We start from the raw sequence: 14,993 nt of genomic DNA, 5'->3' as shown, positions 1-14,993 counted from the left end.
CTGTTTTTTCCTCTCATTCCTATGCAATTTTATAAAATAAGTACATCACAAAATCTACCCATGATGAGATCATCTGCTCAGTTAACCTTTATTAATATAATTTATAATAAAAGGAACAAAAAATCATACAATTAAAGCAATCAAAATAAATCAAATTTATAAACTAACATTTAACTGTACAATGCAACAAGAGTAGAGTTCCTTCACTTCTTCATTTAAAAAGCAAAGGTACTAAAGCAAACCTCAGCTACCAAATTCAGGACCTTAACAGCACAGTCCAAAGAGTTACAACAGTCTTCCAGAACACTAGGCAATCAAAGCACTGTTTATGCTTTCCTCAAGCTAATATCAGTCAGTTGGGAAAAATCCTGTTTGTAGCAAATATATAGTTCTGTCCTTTGAACTTGGAGAAGGACAGACATCAGCTCAAAGGCACATGACATCACATGACATAGATTAGTCCAACATCTCTTTCCCTCAGTGTCAAGTCAGATTCTTGCAGAAAGCCCATAAGCAAGACATAAACATTTTAGCCTTTTCCTGCCATGCTCCACCCCGCAATTGGAAAAGAGTCGTGGGCCTGATTAAAGCCCTGGGAAGACTGATTCTGGCATGCGGGCCAGACATTTGACACCTGATTTAAGTAGATAGCTGTACTTGAAACCTGTTGTGATTTGCTGGTGCACAAGGCATTGCTAGCTGCGTTAGCCCTCTCCACTTCAACAATTACCCATGTGCAGTATATCTTCTCCACTTGGGGCTTTCCTAGAAGGCTTTATGTACACCTTCCTAGATAGAACTGTATCGTGCACTGTCACCAGTGGCAATGTAAAATTTGGCAGCAGACGGCATTAGAACACGCACTGTCCCTTCATATAATATCTGATCATGTGCAGAAAAGCATATAGAATGGGGCCACATGAGAGAATGCCCATAATAGACCCGTTTCTTGAACAAAACGTTCCAGCCACATGATTCCTGGTCTCATGACTGGTTAAACCTTCCAGAACATTCAATGGGTGACTTCAAAGTAGCTGTTTTACTGCAAAGGAACTTCAAGAACAGAATGGAGAGGGAAATTGCTGAATTACAAATTATTATGAAACTTGGAACAAATACCTCCCCAGGACTGAACAGGTTTATTGAGGTTTTTTTTTATCTCATTACATATGCTAAACCCATTCTCACCAAGTATAGCTATATATCCACAGTATTCCAATGTATTTCTCTTTTAGAATAGTGTATGATGTTTTTTGTATTGACATACTCACATAAGGGATTTTTATCTCATTACCTATACTAAACCCATCTTCCACTATAGTTTAATGTATTCCTTTTTTCTAATGGCAAACTAGAATGATGTTTATAATGTATGTTACATGTTAAAAAGTAAATTAGGTGGACAGGAATACCTCTGGTAAAGATATGTTCTCAATTTAACCCAGAGTTGCAAGAAATAGAGCAATTAACAGACAGCATTTATTGCCTCATGACACTCTCACTATCATTCTCCCATTCTGACATGTTACTGATTTCCCACACAAATGCTATCCAGATCAAGTGTTATTTCAGTTTGTTAATTTTACTATTTTACCATTGGCTTCTAACTTTGTACTACTTTGCATTCTTAACCACTGCCCATCAGCTATATGTAGCTCTGCTCACTGTACTCCATCCCATAGTCTGATGAAGTATACATGCATACAAAAGCTTACATTCTGAATAAAACTTTGTTGGTTTTAAAGGTGCTACTAAACTCCTACTGTGTTCTATAGAAAGTGTTGTATCTCACTTCTGCCCTCTAGTGGTCCTGATAGCACACTGCACAGAGAATTCATAAAACTAAGGTTTGTCCATCTTTAATCTGTTCTAATGCTGTAGTTTCTTGCTGAAATTCTGCTTATAGTGTGATGCAAAGTTAACAACATATTAGTAATTAGCCTGGGTTAGAAATGCCCTGTCATTAATTTAATAGTTTACAAACCTGACACCATTTATCCAAAACCTTCTGTGTCAGACCAGGACTGGGGATTAGGGATGGGCATGGACCAGATCACAAACTAAAGTTCATGACAAATTTTGGCTGGTTTGCAGTTTGCGAACTGAAGTTCATGGCAGGTCAACAGCACAAACTTTCCATGAACTTTCAAGTGGTTCATGGTGGTTTATGAACTGATTCATTTTTTCTTTTCAGGCTTTAGTGAACAAAGATTTTTGAGGGAACCATTTTGGAATTCTCTGGAAGCCTAACACTAAAATGGCATTTGAGCCACATGGCAAACTGCTAAACTTAAGAATCATTTGAGATCAATCCATTTGGAGGAAGAGTGCAATCCACACAGGACAGACTTTTAAGAACTGCCAAGATCATGACCAGTATGCAGGATCAAATTAGATAATCACAGAGAGAAAACCATGCAAATCTATAAGGAAGGGCAGGAAATTAACATTACTATATACCCTCTCCTATTTTTTTCAATTTAGTGGCACAGAACTCAAAAAGCTCTCCAGAGCTTCTGCCAGAGGGTTCCTCCCCCATACAGATTGTAGCCCTGTGGAAACCGTGGTAGAGTTGCAGCTGACTTTGCACAGAAATGCGCACACATATGCACACACACAAACTCATATTGCCAACAATCACAGCTTACAATGCCAGTGTCAGTGGGTTCTGTTGTGCACTCTGTACACTCAAGATATACCTCCATATTATGAGATTATGTGACCCCCATTTTTCACAGTAACTGATAACACAGAAAAAAATCCCCTAGTGCTCCACAATATGGAAAACAGGACTTCACAGTTACTTGTCAGTTTCAACACTGGGTTTCTCCCCTTTGCCTGAATTCCTTTCTGTTATGTCTTGAGACAAAAGCTAATGCACCACATGGCGATCGCGACAGAGGTGACCCACTGGTCCCCGGATGTAGCTCGCTAGACGCCCCACCCACCAAGACCTGTGGCGGGAAGCTTAAACGGCCAGGATTGAACTGGTCAGACTGGGGGCGGGGGCAGTTCCGTGGAATGTATATAAACGGGACCCGGCCCGCATATTCTCTGTCTTGTAATGTACCACCGAATAATGCATGATGCCTTCAAACAGTCTTGTCACTCAGTACATTGCAGTGGCGATGAAGATGGGATCCTAGCCAAGTAACTCTCGAAGAGGGACTTTGCGGACCTGGCCGGAGACAAGGAAGGCACACCGTCTAGGGAGATGGAAGCACCCGCTGCTGCAGCCACAATGGCTAACCCGGGTGGAACAATGGGTCATCTCGAAGAGTTCAACCCCGCTAAACTGGAGAGGTGGGAGACCTACATGGAGCGGGTCGATTGCTACCTTCGAGCAAACATGATAACGGACAACAGCCGTAAGAGAGAGACGTGCTCCTGAGCGTCTGCAGGGAGGCCACATTCGAGATCGCCAAGGGTCTCTCGGCCCCCACGAGGATCACAGAGAAGACGTACGAGGAGATAGTCCAACTCCTCACTGGGCACTTCTTGCCCCAACCTTCAATCATTGCCCGCCGATTCCTCTTCCACAAGAGGGACCAAGAGGCGGGAGAGATGGCAGCCGAATACCTGGCCGCTCTCCGCCAAATTGCGGGAAACTGTAGTTTTGACAAGCTAGAGGAGGCCCTGAGGGACCGTTTCGCCTGGGGCCTGAGAGAAGAAAGACTACAACAAAAGCTCTTCACAAAGGAAGAGCTCACCCTCCAAGGGTGCATTCGAGAGAGCTACTAAAGCTTTCCACAACCCGCGGACAGAAGCTGTCCACCAGTATGGGGTGGGCGCCGTTCTGGGGCACCAACTCCCGGACAGGAGGGAGGTTCCCGAGGCCTATCATTCGCGGACCCTGACCCCCGTGGAGCATAACTATGCCCAGATAAACAAGGAGGCCTTGGCAATCGTGGCGGGTGTGCATAAATTCAACGACTACCTGTACGGTAGGTGTTTCACGATTGCCACGTACCACAAGCCGCTACTGGGCCTCCTCGCCCCGGACCGCCAGACACCACAGATTCTGTCACTGCTTGTCCTGCGGTGGAACCAGTACCTCAACTCGTACACATATGCCCTGGTCCAGCGCCCTGGCAAAGTTATGGGACACACTGATGCCCTCAGCTGCCTGCCGCTGCCCTTTATGGACCCGGATCCCACTCCTGCCCACCATGTGATGCTTATAGAGACTCTACCCGAGAGGCCCCTCCACATCGCTGAGGTTGCTCGTGACACGGGCAGAGACTGCATCCTCACATGTGTTTTAGACTGGATGGGAAGGGGGTGGCCCACGGGCAAACTGGATGCAGAATTCAGGGCATTTGCATCTCGCAGAGAAGAACTTTCCATACACAAGGGTTGTATTCTCTGGGGTAGCAGGGTGGTGGTTCCCCCCCCCCACTGCGGAAGCAAGTGCTGGAAGCCTTACACGAAACACACCTGGGGATAGTGCGTATGAAGGCCCTGGCACGTAGCTATGTATGGTGGCCAGAGATAGATGAGGAGATAGAGGGGTGGGTTAGAAGGTGCCAACCCTGCCAAGAGTCCTGGCCAGATCCGCCCAGTGCCCCGTCCGCCACTGGGAGTCCAATAGGAGGCCATGGTCCTGGCTACACCTAGACTTTGCGGGGCCATACCAGGGCCAAATATTCTTTATCCTAGTCAATGTGTACACCAAGTGGTTGGAGGTGATTCCCGTAGCTTCAACCTCCACTGTGGCAGCGGTCAGAGCCTTGTGAAGGGTCTTTTGCACCCATGGGATCCCCGAGACCCTTGTCATGGACAATGGTACCACTTTCACCTCCCGGGAATTCCAGGAGTTCCTGAATAGGTACCTCATCCAGCACATTCGGTCCGCCCCTTTCCATCCAGCCACCAATGGCCAAGCAGAGCACATGGTGCACACCACAAAAGAGGCCCTGGGTCACATTGTACAGGGGGGAGTGAGACCACCGCCTGGCAGCCTTCCTATTTGAGAATAGAATCACCCCCAACCCCGTCACCGAGTTAAGTCCTGCTGAGTTGCTAATGGGGAGTAAGCTGATCACTAGGTTAGACAGGTTGCACTCTGACCGGGCTATGGACCTCCGCAGTTCCCCCAAGACTTGGGAAGCAGCTAGGGGATTCTTTCTGGGGGATCCAGTATATGCAAAGAACTTTGCAAGCGGGCCGGAGTGGGTAGCTGCACGGGTGCTGCGGGTCACCGGGTCCATTCCAACGAGGTCTCGTCAGAGGGGGGCCAGATCCTAAGGATGCATATTGACCAGCTGCGCCGCCGCACCTTGCCAGAAGAACCAACAGCATTAGGGGGAGTGGGGGAGAACTAACAACAACACCCCCAGGAGCTACCCAACCTATGCTGGCTGCGCCAATTATGCGGGCAGAAGAGCACCACAGCGGACGGAGAGATCCCCCCAGAGCGGAGGTTCCGGAACAGCAACAAGCGGCGGACAGCCCTCTTCCGGCGTCACCCCACCACAAGGAACCAGCAGCCCCGCCAGCCACGGCAGCCGCTCCAACTCCCCAAATAACCCCGAGGAGGTCAACCAGGGAACACAGGGTGCCAGCCTACTTGAAAGACTTTGTGTCTTGAACTAAGGGGGGAGGAGTGTTGTGTCTTGCATTTCAGTCCTGCAATTACAACACTGCGAATGCTACAGAGATGACCAGTGGGAGTCCACTGGTCCCCAGACATAGCTCGCAAATATGCTCTGCCAATCAAGATCTGTGGCGGGAAGTTTAACTGGCCAGGATTGGACCGGGCCAGGCAGAGGGTTGTTCCGGGTTGTGTATATAATTGGGGACCCGGCCCACATTCTCTCTCTTGTGATGTACTTGCTAATAAAGCATGCTGCCTTCAATGCGTCTTGTCACTCAGTACATTACACAGTCCCTTTTCTTTCTGCAACAATTGCAGCCATGCATTTTCAGCTTGGTTTATGTATACTGGTGTATAGGGCTTTTTTTGTAGAAAAAGCCCAACAGGAATCATTTGTATATTAGGCCACACACCCTGATGTTACCATTGTTTCACACAGGGCTTTTTTGTAGAAAACATCCAGTAGGAACTCATTTGCAGATTAGGCCACACCCACTGACACCAAGCCAGCCAGAACTGCTTTCTTCTGCGTTCCTACTTAAAAAAAAGCCCTGCTGGTGTTATCTCAGCCATTGATCTGGTAGCTAACATCACCATTGATGTGTCATTTGGTATCACTAATGAATATTTTGTTATTACTAGTATAGATGTTAAAGTTCTTCCCACCTCAGAAATTGCAACCTGAGTCAGACAGCCTCCACAAACTGGATAATTTAATAGAAAACATAGCATAAAGACTTTTCCCCCATGTAATTATATACAAATGTCAGAGTGAGAGTGCTAAGGGAAGAAACCTCTCAGGAGGAAATTTGCTGTCCCTTCATTCCACAAAGCCTCTTCTTCAGCCAGCATATATTTCTTCCTCTCCATTTCTTCATACTGAAAAATTGCCTTGCTTTGTTAGAGGATGAAAACACCAGGGAACCTTTTCAGCATACTGGAAGTGCTCATAGCAGCATCCTTTCTCCAAACATTCATCAGCAGTGATGCCAGAATACCCACATTGCACCCTGTTTTTTGGTGACATGGCACACTGCTTAACAGGCCCTTAAAGGAAAAGAGAGTCAGAAAAGCAAAAGCAATGGCTGGATTGAGTAGTCATGCCTCTACATTAGTAAGCTAAAGATGCTTTAAAATATTATGCTACTGTGAGAAAGGCCTCATTTGGGGGATGAATTTGAATTTTTGATCTCTACCACTTTGACCCTCCCCCCAGCTCCCCATTTAGTTTCACTTGCCATTCATGTGAACACCCATCATTGTATCTAATAGGAAAGTGCCTCCCCCCACACACAAACACACTAGTGGCAAAAGAATCCAAACAGACCAACCCTAGGCAAAATAGGGGTCTTCATATATTTGGGGATCCCTAGGTATGGAAAGGCATCTATCCTTCATCAGATTTATTTTGGTCAGATTGAACCTTGTGTTAGGTAGATCTTTCATGCCAACTTCATATTCCTTGGACATATCATTTTGATTCTATGATTAATAGAATGGTAAAGGGCTGAAAATAACGCTATGAAAATGTTTCCACATCACTTCCTGCAGTTCAGTTTTCTTGTGGGAATTTTGGTTGACAGCTACTTATGAGAATAGCTTATTTGCCAAAAGGATTCATCAATGGATGTGTTCATACAAAATTATTTCTATTTGTTCATTTATACTCCATTTTCCTACCTTATGGGAACCAGAAGTGGCTTATGACAGTCTCCCCTTCTCCATTTTATCTTCACAACAACTCAGTGAGGTGGGTTAGGCTCAATGTGTGTGACTAGCCTATGGTCACCCATTGAGCTTGAAAGGTAGAATGGGTGCCACTTGGTGATGCATAGGAGCTATGGATTGCCTGGCCTGGCAATGCCAGCCTTCTTTCCATAATGACAGCCATAGGAACAGTTAGCATCCCAAAGGCTGGAGTCATAGCTACCTCCTGAGTCCTGTGGCCTGGGTAAGTCTGGGAGAAAGTCTGGCCTCAGACAGTAGATGTGTTCCATGAACTCAGAAGCATATAACTCTGCTTAGGATGGCACCAAACATGCCACTGCAGTCCGTACCTATCTGCTGAGTTGTTTCCCTCTAAAATCAGCCTCATAAGTAAGTAATTAATTGGGGATAACATTCTATTCCTTCCTTTCAGCTGTGTTCAGATGAGAACTGTCAGGTGGCTAATGCCCATCACAAGTAGTTGGGCTTTGTTTTGCTGGCAGTTTTAAGTTCCCAGTGTAGGCCTTCATTCATTTTTTTTAAGCTACTCCAAGCTCCAGTACATCTAACACAACTGACGTGGCTGTCCTTACAGTCTCTGTCCCACTTTCCCTCTATTGTCTTTGTCATAGGGCTGCCAGGTCTGTGTTGGAAAATACCTGGAGACTTTGGGAGTGGATCCAGGAGAGGGCAGGGTTTGAGGAGGGGAGGGGCCTCAGCATGGTACAATACCATAGAGTCCATCCCTCAAAGCAGCCATTTTCTCCAGGGGAGCAGATTTCTGCCAGCTAGAAATAAGTTGTAAAAGTGGGAGATCTCCAGGCCTCACCTGGAGGCTGGCAACCCCACTTTTTGCCATTTTGGCTTGTATGCTGTTCTGGGCAAGGAACTACCTTACAAAACCCTTCTAATTGCCATGTCAGAATAATCTTCAAATATAATTCCAATACTCAAAAAGCCAAAACCAAATAACACCTAATTCTATTCTTATGGGAAGAATAAATCTCAGATTTCATGGATCTTACAGTGCAGTTCGGTAGATAATATAACAACAGTTAAGTTAACAGGATATTATACTCCTTTCAGAGCCTTTTATTTTCATTCCTGGTTTCTGAAAGCACTTCTTGTAATCACTGATTATAATAACCCAATCGCTTTCTCTGCACGTCTGCCTGACCTTGCTTTTAGACATATCTGTCTCTACAGCAAACATAACTTTGGTATTACCTGTGTCAGATAGAGGGTGAAAGCACCATCGTGTACCAGCAACATATGAATTGAAACAACATCTTCGTTCTTGGCATTCCTCTGCAGTGATGCCTGGGTATCCGCATTCTTTTCTTGCACTCCTATCCATTACACAATGCTGGGACACTGTTCAGAAGTGTGAACCATATTACTACCATCCATAATTTCAACAGATTTTCTATTTTTCTTACCAGTGGTAAGCATTGTAGGCAGGACCACAGAAAAGGTAAAGGTAAAGATAGTCCCCTGTGCAAGCACCAGTCATTTCCGACTCTGGAGTGACGTCGCATCACAAAGTTTTCACAGTAGGTGGTCTGCCATTGCCTTCCCCAGTCATCTACACTTTCTCCCCAGCAAGCTGGGTACTCAAGGTAACCTGAGGCAAAACATAATCTAAGGGTCTTCCTTCAGCAGCCCACCCCACAAACACTGTTATTAGTTAACATAATGTATTTACCTATACGGGATCTCAACAAAATGAAAATATTATATAATTTAGTATGTAACGTTTTTATTGGAAAAAAAAATATTAATGATCAGTACCAATTCACTGGATTGGCAAATAGTCTCCATATATCTGATTGTTTAAGCCTGGGGTGTTGAATTCATTTGTTAGGAGGGCCAGATCTGACATAAATGGGACTTTGTGGGGCTGGGCCACGTGTGTCATAAAATGCAATGTGAGGTAGCAGAGATATAAACTTTATGAAGGACACAGACAAACACAATTAGGGATATTATGTTTTAACTTAAAATACAAACATGCTTAAAACTCTTGCAATATATTGTTTAAAATGGAAAGGTGGGGGAATAGTGGGATTTGGCAATGCAATTTTAAAAATCAAACTTCAAGAAAAAGAACAAGGATCACAGCAGAAAATAAAAATATAAAATGCTCTGAGCCTGGGAAAACAATGAAATGGCATTGCAAGCTTCTCCCCCTGTCCAAGGTCTATTTAGATTGGCAATGGCTCTCCAGTGTAATATCCTCCTTTGGCTGCGTGTTCCCAGGTTAGAGTACTCACTAGGTCAGGTCCATTGAGCAGAGACAAGCTGGCTCAAAGAATCAACCCTTTATTTGCAAACAACTCCAGGAAGCATGAGCTTCAGCTGTCTATATAGGAATGCTAAAACTCATTGCAGCACAAAGTTGCAAGGAAAACGTTGAATGGATTTTCCATTAAGGTCTCTGGGCCCTATCTATCTGGACACAGAGACCTTAATGGAAAATCCGCTTTACATTTTCTTTGCAGCTTTGCTTCCTGCTACAGCTGGCAAAGACAAGGCAGAAAGAGCAGGCAGCCTTGGAGCCTTAAAGGGTGAGAACAGGAGAGGGGAGGAGGGGGAAGAAAAGAGCCCCACGTCTTGATTGAAGCCCTGGGTAGGCCAGTTCTGGCCAACAGTCTGTACATTTGACACCCCTGGTTTAAGCTATTCCCCTGAAAGGCAAAAGGTCAGGCAGTTTCTATCCTTAGGCATTATGAACCAATATGTCAAGACAGTCTTCAGCCTTTTGATGTTCCTGGTACGTTTTCCAGTTTTGCACCCACCCACCCCTGCCCCTGATTGTAATGCATGAACTATAAGGATGCTTGTTATAGACTACTGCTTAGGGGAGAAATTTAATGTTTGGTCATAGAACTATGCTCCACTCCTGTATTTTGAATGTTGGTTCATGCATTCTTTCTACCACATCAGTAGGAGTTCTCCTCTGGTTGTTTGGAACTCAGAGGATACAGGGAACTCCTATCCATCAAAATTCTGAGCAAACAGCAAGGAAGGGAGGCTTATTGGTTTACTATTATCTGCCTTTGAGGACAAGCCTGAGATCTATGGCAGGGCATGTATTTTGCACTTAGATGGTCCCTGGCTCAGTCTCCAGCATCTCCAGTTAAAAGGACCAGGTAGTAAGTGATGTGAATGACCCAAGACCCTGGAGAACCACTGCCAGTCTGAGTAGATAGTACTGACTTTGATCAGGGTTGCCAATCCCCAGGTGGGGATCCCCTGTTCCAGAGTCATCAAAAAGCGGGGGGGGGGAATGTTTGCTGGACACTCCATTATTCCCTATGGCGACCGATTCCCATAGGGTATAATAGATAATTGATCAATGGGTATTTGGGGCTCTGGGAGGGGCTGTTTTTTGAGGTAGAGGCACCAAATTTGCAGCATAGCATCCAGTGCCTATCCTCAAAATACCCTCCACGTTGCAAAAAGATTGGGCCAGGGGATCCAATGTTATGAGTCCCAAAAGAAAGTGCCCCTACTCTTCATAATTTCCAGTGGAGGGAAGGCATTTAAAAGGTGTGTGGTCCCTTTAAATGTGATGGCCAGAACTCCCTTTGGAGTTCAGTTATGCTTGTCACAACTTGCTCCTGACTCTACCTCCAATATCTCCTGGCTCCACCCCCAAAGTCTCCTGGCTTCACCCCCAAAGTCCCCAGATATTTCTTGAATTGGACTTGGCAACCCTAACCTTGATGAACCAATGGTCTGATTCATTAGCTTTGTTCATTCATGCCTTGTGTTCTCCCAGGAAATAGGAGCAGGACAGGAAATCCATCCCCCAGTCAACCTGTCCTCAGCATTTGTGACTATATTCAAGAAGGTATTTGTTGTATTCTCTGCTGCCTTTTCTATATCAGCTTACTAGTGTTAGTAATTCTGTGAGCATGATTAACTATTGCCCTGTGACTTTTTCTGGAATCCTTGGAAAAAATCAAAGAACATAAATATAAAGCCATTACCATCATTTACCGGAGGGTGGAAGCACTTGGGTTCATCAGAAGCCTTTCTATCATAGCAGCAACCAATTCTTCGGCATCTCTTGTATGTTATACCAGGATATCCACATTCCATTCTTTCTCGTGATTTGATCATTTTCTTTGCAAACTGAAGTGAAACTTTGGGAACAATTGCAATAAAAAGTCTCAGCCAGGGCTTTTTTTGGTAGAAAAAGTCCAGCAGGAACTCATTTGCATATTAGGCCACACCCCCTGACACCAAGCCAGCTGGAATTGCGTTCTTGTGCATTCCTGCTCAAGAAAAAAAAAGCCATGGTCTCAGCTAAGAACGACAATAAATTCAGTCCAGACTAAGACATAGCTTATTACTTGCTGAAATTCCTCCCATCAAAAGCTATCTGAAATAGAAAATGCTTTAGGCCAATTCATGTGGCTACTATGATCATGTGGTTGTCACATCACATAGATCAGCCCTTGAAATTCTCTATGTGACTGTGTCAGATTTTTAGATGCAACTGGAGCAGGTGACAAGACTTCTTGCACAATGTGGAGAGCCATATTAATTTTGAGAGCCCCATCACAACTGAGGTAGAGGTAGAGCTTGCTGTCCACAAGGTCCCCCATTCTATCCCTACCTTCTCCAGCTGAAATACCAGGTGACAGGTGAAAAGAATGACCTCTACCACTGACAGGTTTTTTTTGTAGAAAACAGGTGATGGAGCTCATTAGTATAACTCATTAGCATATGCCTCTGTCCCCACCAGCCAAAAGCAACCCGATGCAAGAAAAGAGAGCCCTGAGCAAGCGAGACCTGCTTGGGCTGGCTAAAAATTCAGCCAACCCAAGCAGGTCTTGCTTGCCTGGGGCTCTCCTTGGCTGCCCCCCCCCCCAGGCAAAAGGCCAGCAAGCCACCCACCACACAAAATCACATAAGAAGGGGAGAAAGGGTGGCGCGGGCTTCTCCAGGGGTTTTCAAATAATATGTTGTATTCCAAAAGAAGTATTAGAAGTAGCAGCATTTAAGGATACTTGGTCTCCTGAATTACTTAGGAATCGACTATCATGCTGCATAAGCACATACACAGCTTCAATGTATAATAAAACAAATCCAATCTGTTTGTGTAATTTCAGCAGAGATTCAATAAAGAACATTTTTGTTGCTGCTGCTACTGTTTTCTACTTGTCATCCTCTCACCTTCTTATTGTGATTGTTTTTATTTGCATATTATTCTGTAAAATCACAAAGAATAAAAAGGGTTTACAAAAAAAAAAAACCCTTGGATCTGTTAGATTTTTTTTAAGCAGCTGGAAAAGTCCATGGAACCCAGCTGAATTTTTACAAGGTTCACCCCACTAGAAACTGCTGGAAATTTTTTCTTCTTGTGCCTAAAGTTGAGCCATATGGTGGGCTTGATTCTACAAGATCCTTTTGTTCTTCAAATTGCTTTTGCACCCAGTAATCCACTAATTACCTTTGCAAACAGCAAGCATCATCTGGAAAGTTTGGACAAAGTAATATTAAAGCACAAGCTGGGTGACTTTTGATCTTTCCCCCTGCACATATACCAGTTTGTCACAAATCATTACCTCTCTCTCCAGAAGGATGAAAACACCACGGCACCCCAGGTTCTGTTGCATCAAAGCAGCATCCTTGTTCTGTGCATTGCTCTGCAGTGATTCCCTCATACCCACAGTCCTCTCTGTCTTTGACATCCTTAAGGCACTGGCATGCATCTGTTTGGAAGGAAGATATTGAAACTCCTTTCTCTTTTTTTACTTGCCTTTTAACTCTTCATTCCAATTTGCCAGGTGTCACACCAAAATTACTGGCACTTTGAAAAATCCCATTGCAACTATGTAATTTTATAGCCTTAGGAAACATTGACTAATAATATATGGACAGTCATACCTGGTGAAAGGCAGCAGATGGCCTAATACACCAATCACAAAGAGAGACAGGACAGGAGTTAGCATTTTTGATGAAAACTGGGAATGACAGTTGTCTGTTCTCCAGGAAGAAGCCATCTCTCTGCTCAGCTTGAATGGTGTTAGAAGAGTGTAACTCTGCTTAAAATTCAGCTGTTGATTTGCCACCTGCTGAAGCTGATGATATTTACAGTGCAGTCCTTTGGAGAATTATTCCAGCTTAATTTCAAAAGGTTTAGACTAGCAAAAATCTGTGTGTTATTGTCTGTTTACATTTGACTCTGCTTACCAGCCATTCTGTAGGTGTCCATAAAGTTAATATATTTGATGTTTGTTCTTTACCTTGAATGGTTTAATGTACTGAGAAACAATACTTACATGGTGGATGACTTGTATTTTTGGGGTAGACAAAGCCTACCCACAGCACAACTGCCAGGAACAAACATGACTTGTATTCCTTTGCTATATTTAGCTTATATACTTCAAGGATGTTGATCTAAAATGGGGGGAGAAAAAACACTTGAAACCTTAATTGCTTTAAATACAAATATTAAACTAACCTACTTAGCCTAACTTTCAAAAAGGTTGTGTGGAGGTTTACAGCACTGCAAATGTAGTCTCATGCTTGGCTGGTATTTAAACATTTTTCACAGCTGCGAATATGGCTAATACATCTTTGTCATGTGGGGGTGCGTCACTCTAAACATCTGTTGTCTTAAAAAAAGCATTACAGAAATCAATGCAAGCACAGTCCTTACACTGCAGGTTCCCAGGCAATGGAACCATAGTTTGATACTACTGTCTACTTCACATACAACTTAATCAATTCTTTTAAAAAAACATTACAAAAGACAGTTTAAAAAGTTCAAAGTTTAAAAGTTCTCTTTGAAATATTAACTACTTTCTCTATGATGTCTTAATTAAATTACCAAAAATGTCTATTAAGAGTTAAAAATTAATGTAAGGATCTTTATAGCTGCTAGAAGAAAAAAAATACTGTGATCCAAAAAGAGCAATCGGCATAATCCTTGCAGGATCAGGTCCATGAGCAGATGATTGGTTCTGCCAATCCTGGTTTGCATTGATCAACTCTGCAGGCAGGATGGGAATAAAGTCTACCCCAATTATCTGTTTTGGGAATGCATGCACATAGACTTTTGTATACAGAAGCATTCTAGTCACTACACTGCTTGTAAGGATCTGCAGAGTGATCCTTTCTCCTCTTGAGAGCTTATGACTGTAAAAATACCAGTATGTCCTTATTCACAAATAAATCTGTTTTTCTTCAATATTTCCAAATAGCAAAAAAAAGGTAAATATAATTTGAAATCATATGGCATTTATATAGAGGAACATACAGAATAAATCAGATAAACCCTTGTCTTACTTGAAAAGTTGAATTGCTAGGAATAAGTAGCTCCATTCTGGAAACCACACATGGATGCTGGGGGAACACAGCACTTCCTGTCTTCTTCTTCTGTCTCAAAGACTCTTTGAATAATTGCTCTTAGTTCATGTATCAGAATCAAATGGCTGTGAGGTTACATAATTCTGCAGCTAAAATGCAAGCTTTAGTTTAAAAAGAACAAAGAACAAAGCACTTGTTTATACGTGACAGTACAGGCAAAGGGCATAAAGCCAGATTTCTCAAATTGTTTATGCACTCAGCTCATTAGCTGTCCAGTGACCAGGTCCTATGAGTGCAATGCGAACAAATAAAGTGCTTAAAATGGGGCAGGACTAATTCTGTGACATGTGTGAGTTAGTCCAAG

At 43.6% G+C, this 14,993-nt stretch overlaps 1 protein-coding gene across 1 annotated transcript in view; it reads right to left on the bottom strand.

The window, feature by feature from the left end:
- The window catches only part of TFF2 (trefoil factor 2), a 68,398-nt gene extending 53,663 nt beyond the window's left edge, over nt 1-14,735 (bottom strand). The window contains exons 1-6 of the mRNA XM_060235263.1: nt 14,609-14,735; nt 13,600-13,717; nt 12,883-13,029; nt 11,299-11,454; nt 8,531-8,677; nt 6,473-6,643 (exon numbers count right to left, since the gene is read on the bottom strand). Of these exons, the coding sequence (XP_060091246.1) occupies nt 6,473-6,643; nt 8,531-8,677; nt 11,299-11,454; nt 12,883-13,029; nt 13,600-13,717; nt 14,609-14,644 (775 nt within the window). The 5' untranslated portion in view covers nt 14,645-14,735. The remainder of the gene's footprint in view (nt 1-6,472; nt 6,644-8,530; nt 8,678-11,298; nt 11,455-12,882; nt 13,030-13,599; nt 13,718-14,608) is intronic.
- Nucleotides 14,736-14,993: the final 258 nt, after the last annotated feature.

Source organism: Heteronotia binoei, chromosome 3 (assembly GCF_032191835.1).
Source record: "Heteronotia binoei isolate CCM8104 ecotype False Entrance Well chromosome 3, APGP_CSIRO_Hbin_v1, whole genome shotgun sequence".
Classification (NCBI taxonomy): Eukaryota; Metazoa; Chordata; class Lepidosauria; order Squamata; family Gekkonidae; genus Heteronotia; species Heteronotia binoei.
Note: the sequence above shows the minus strand (reverse complement) of the source record. Positions and strands in the feature narration are given on the sequence as shown.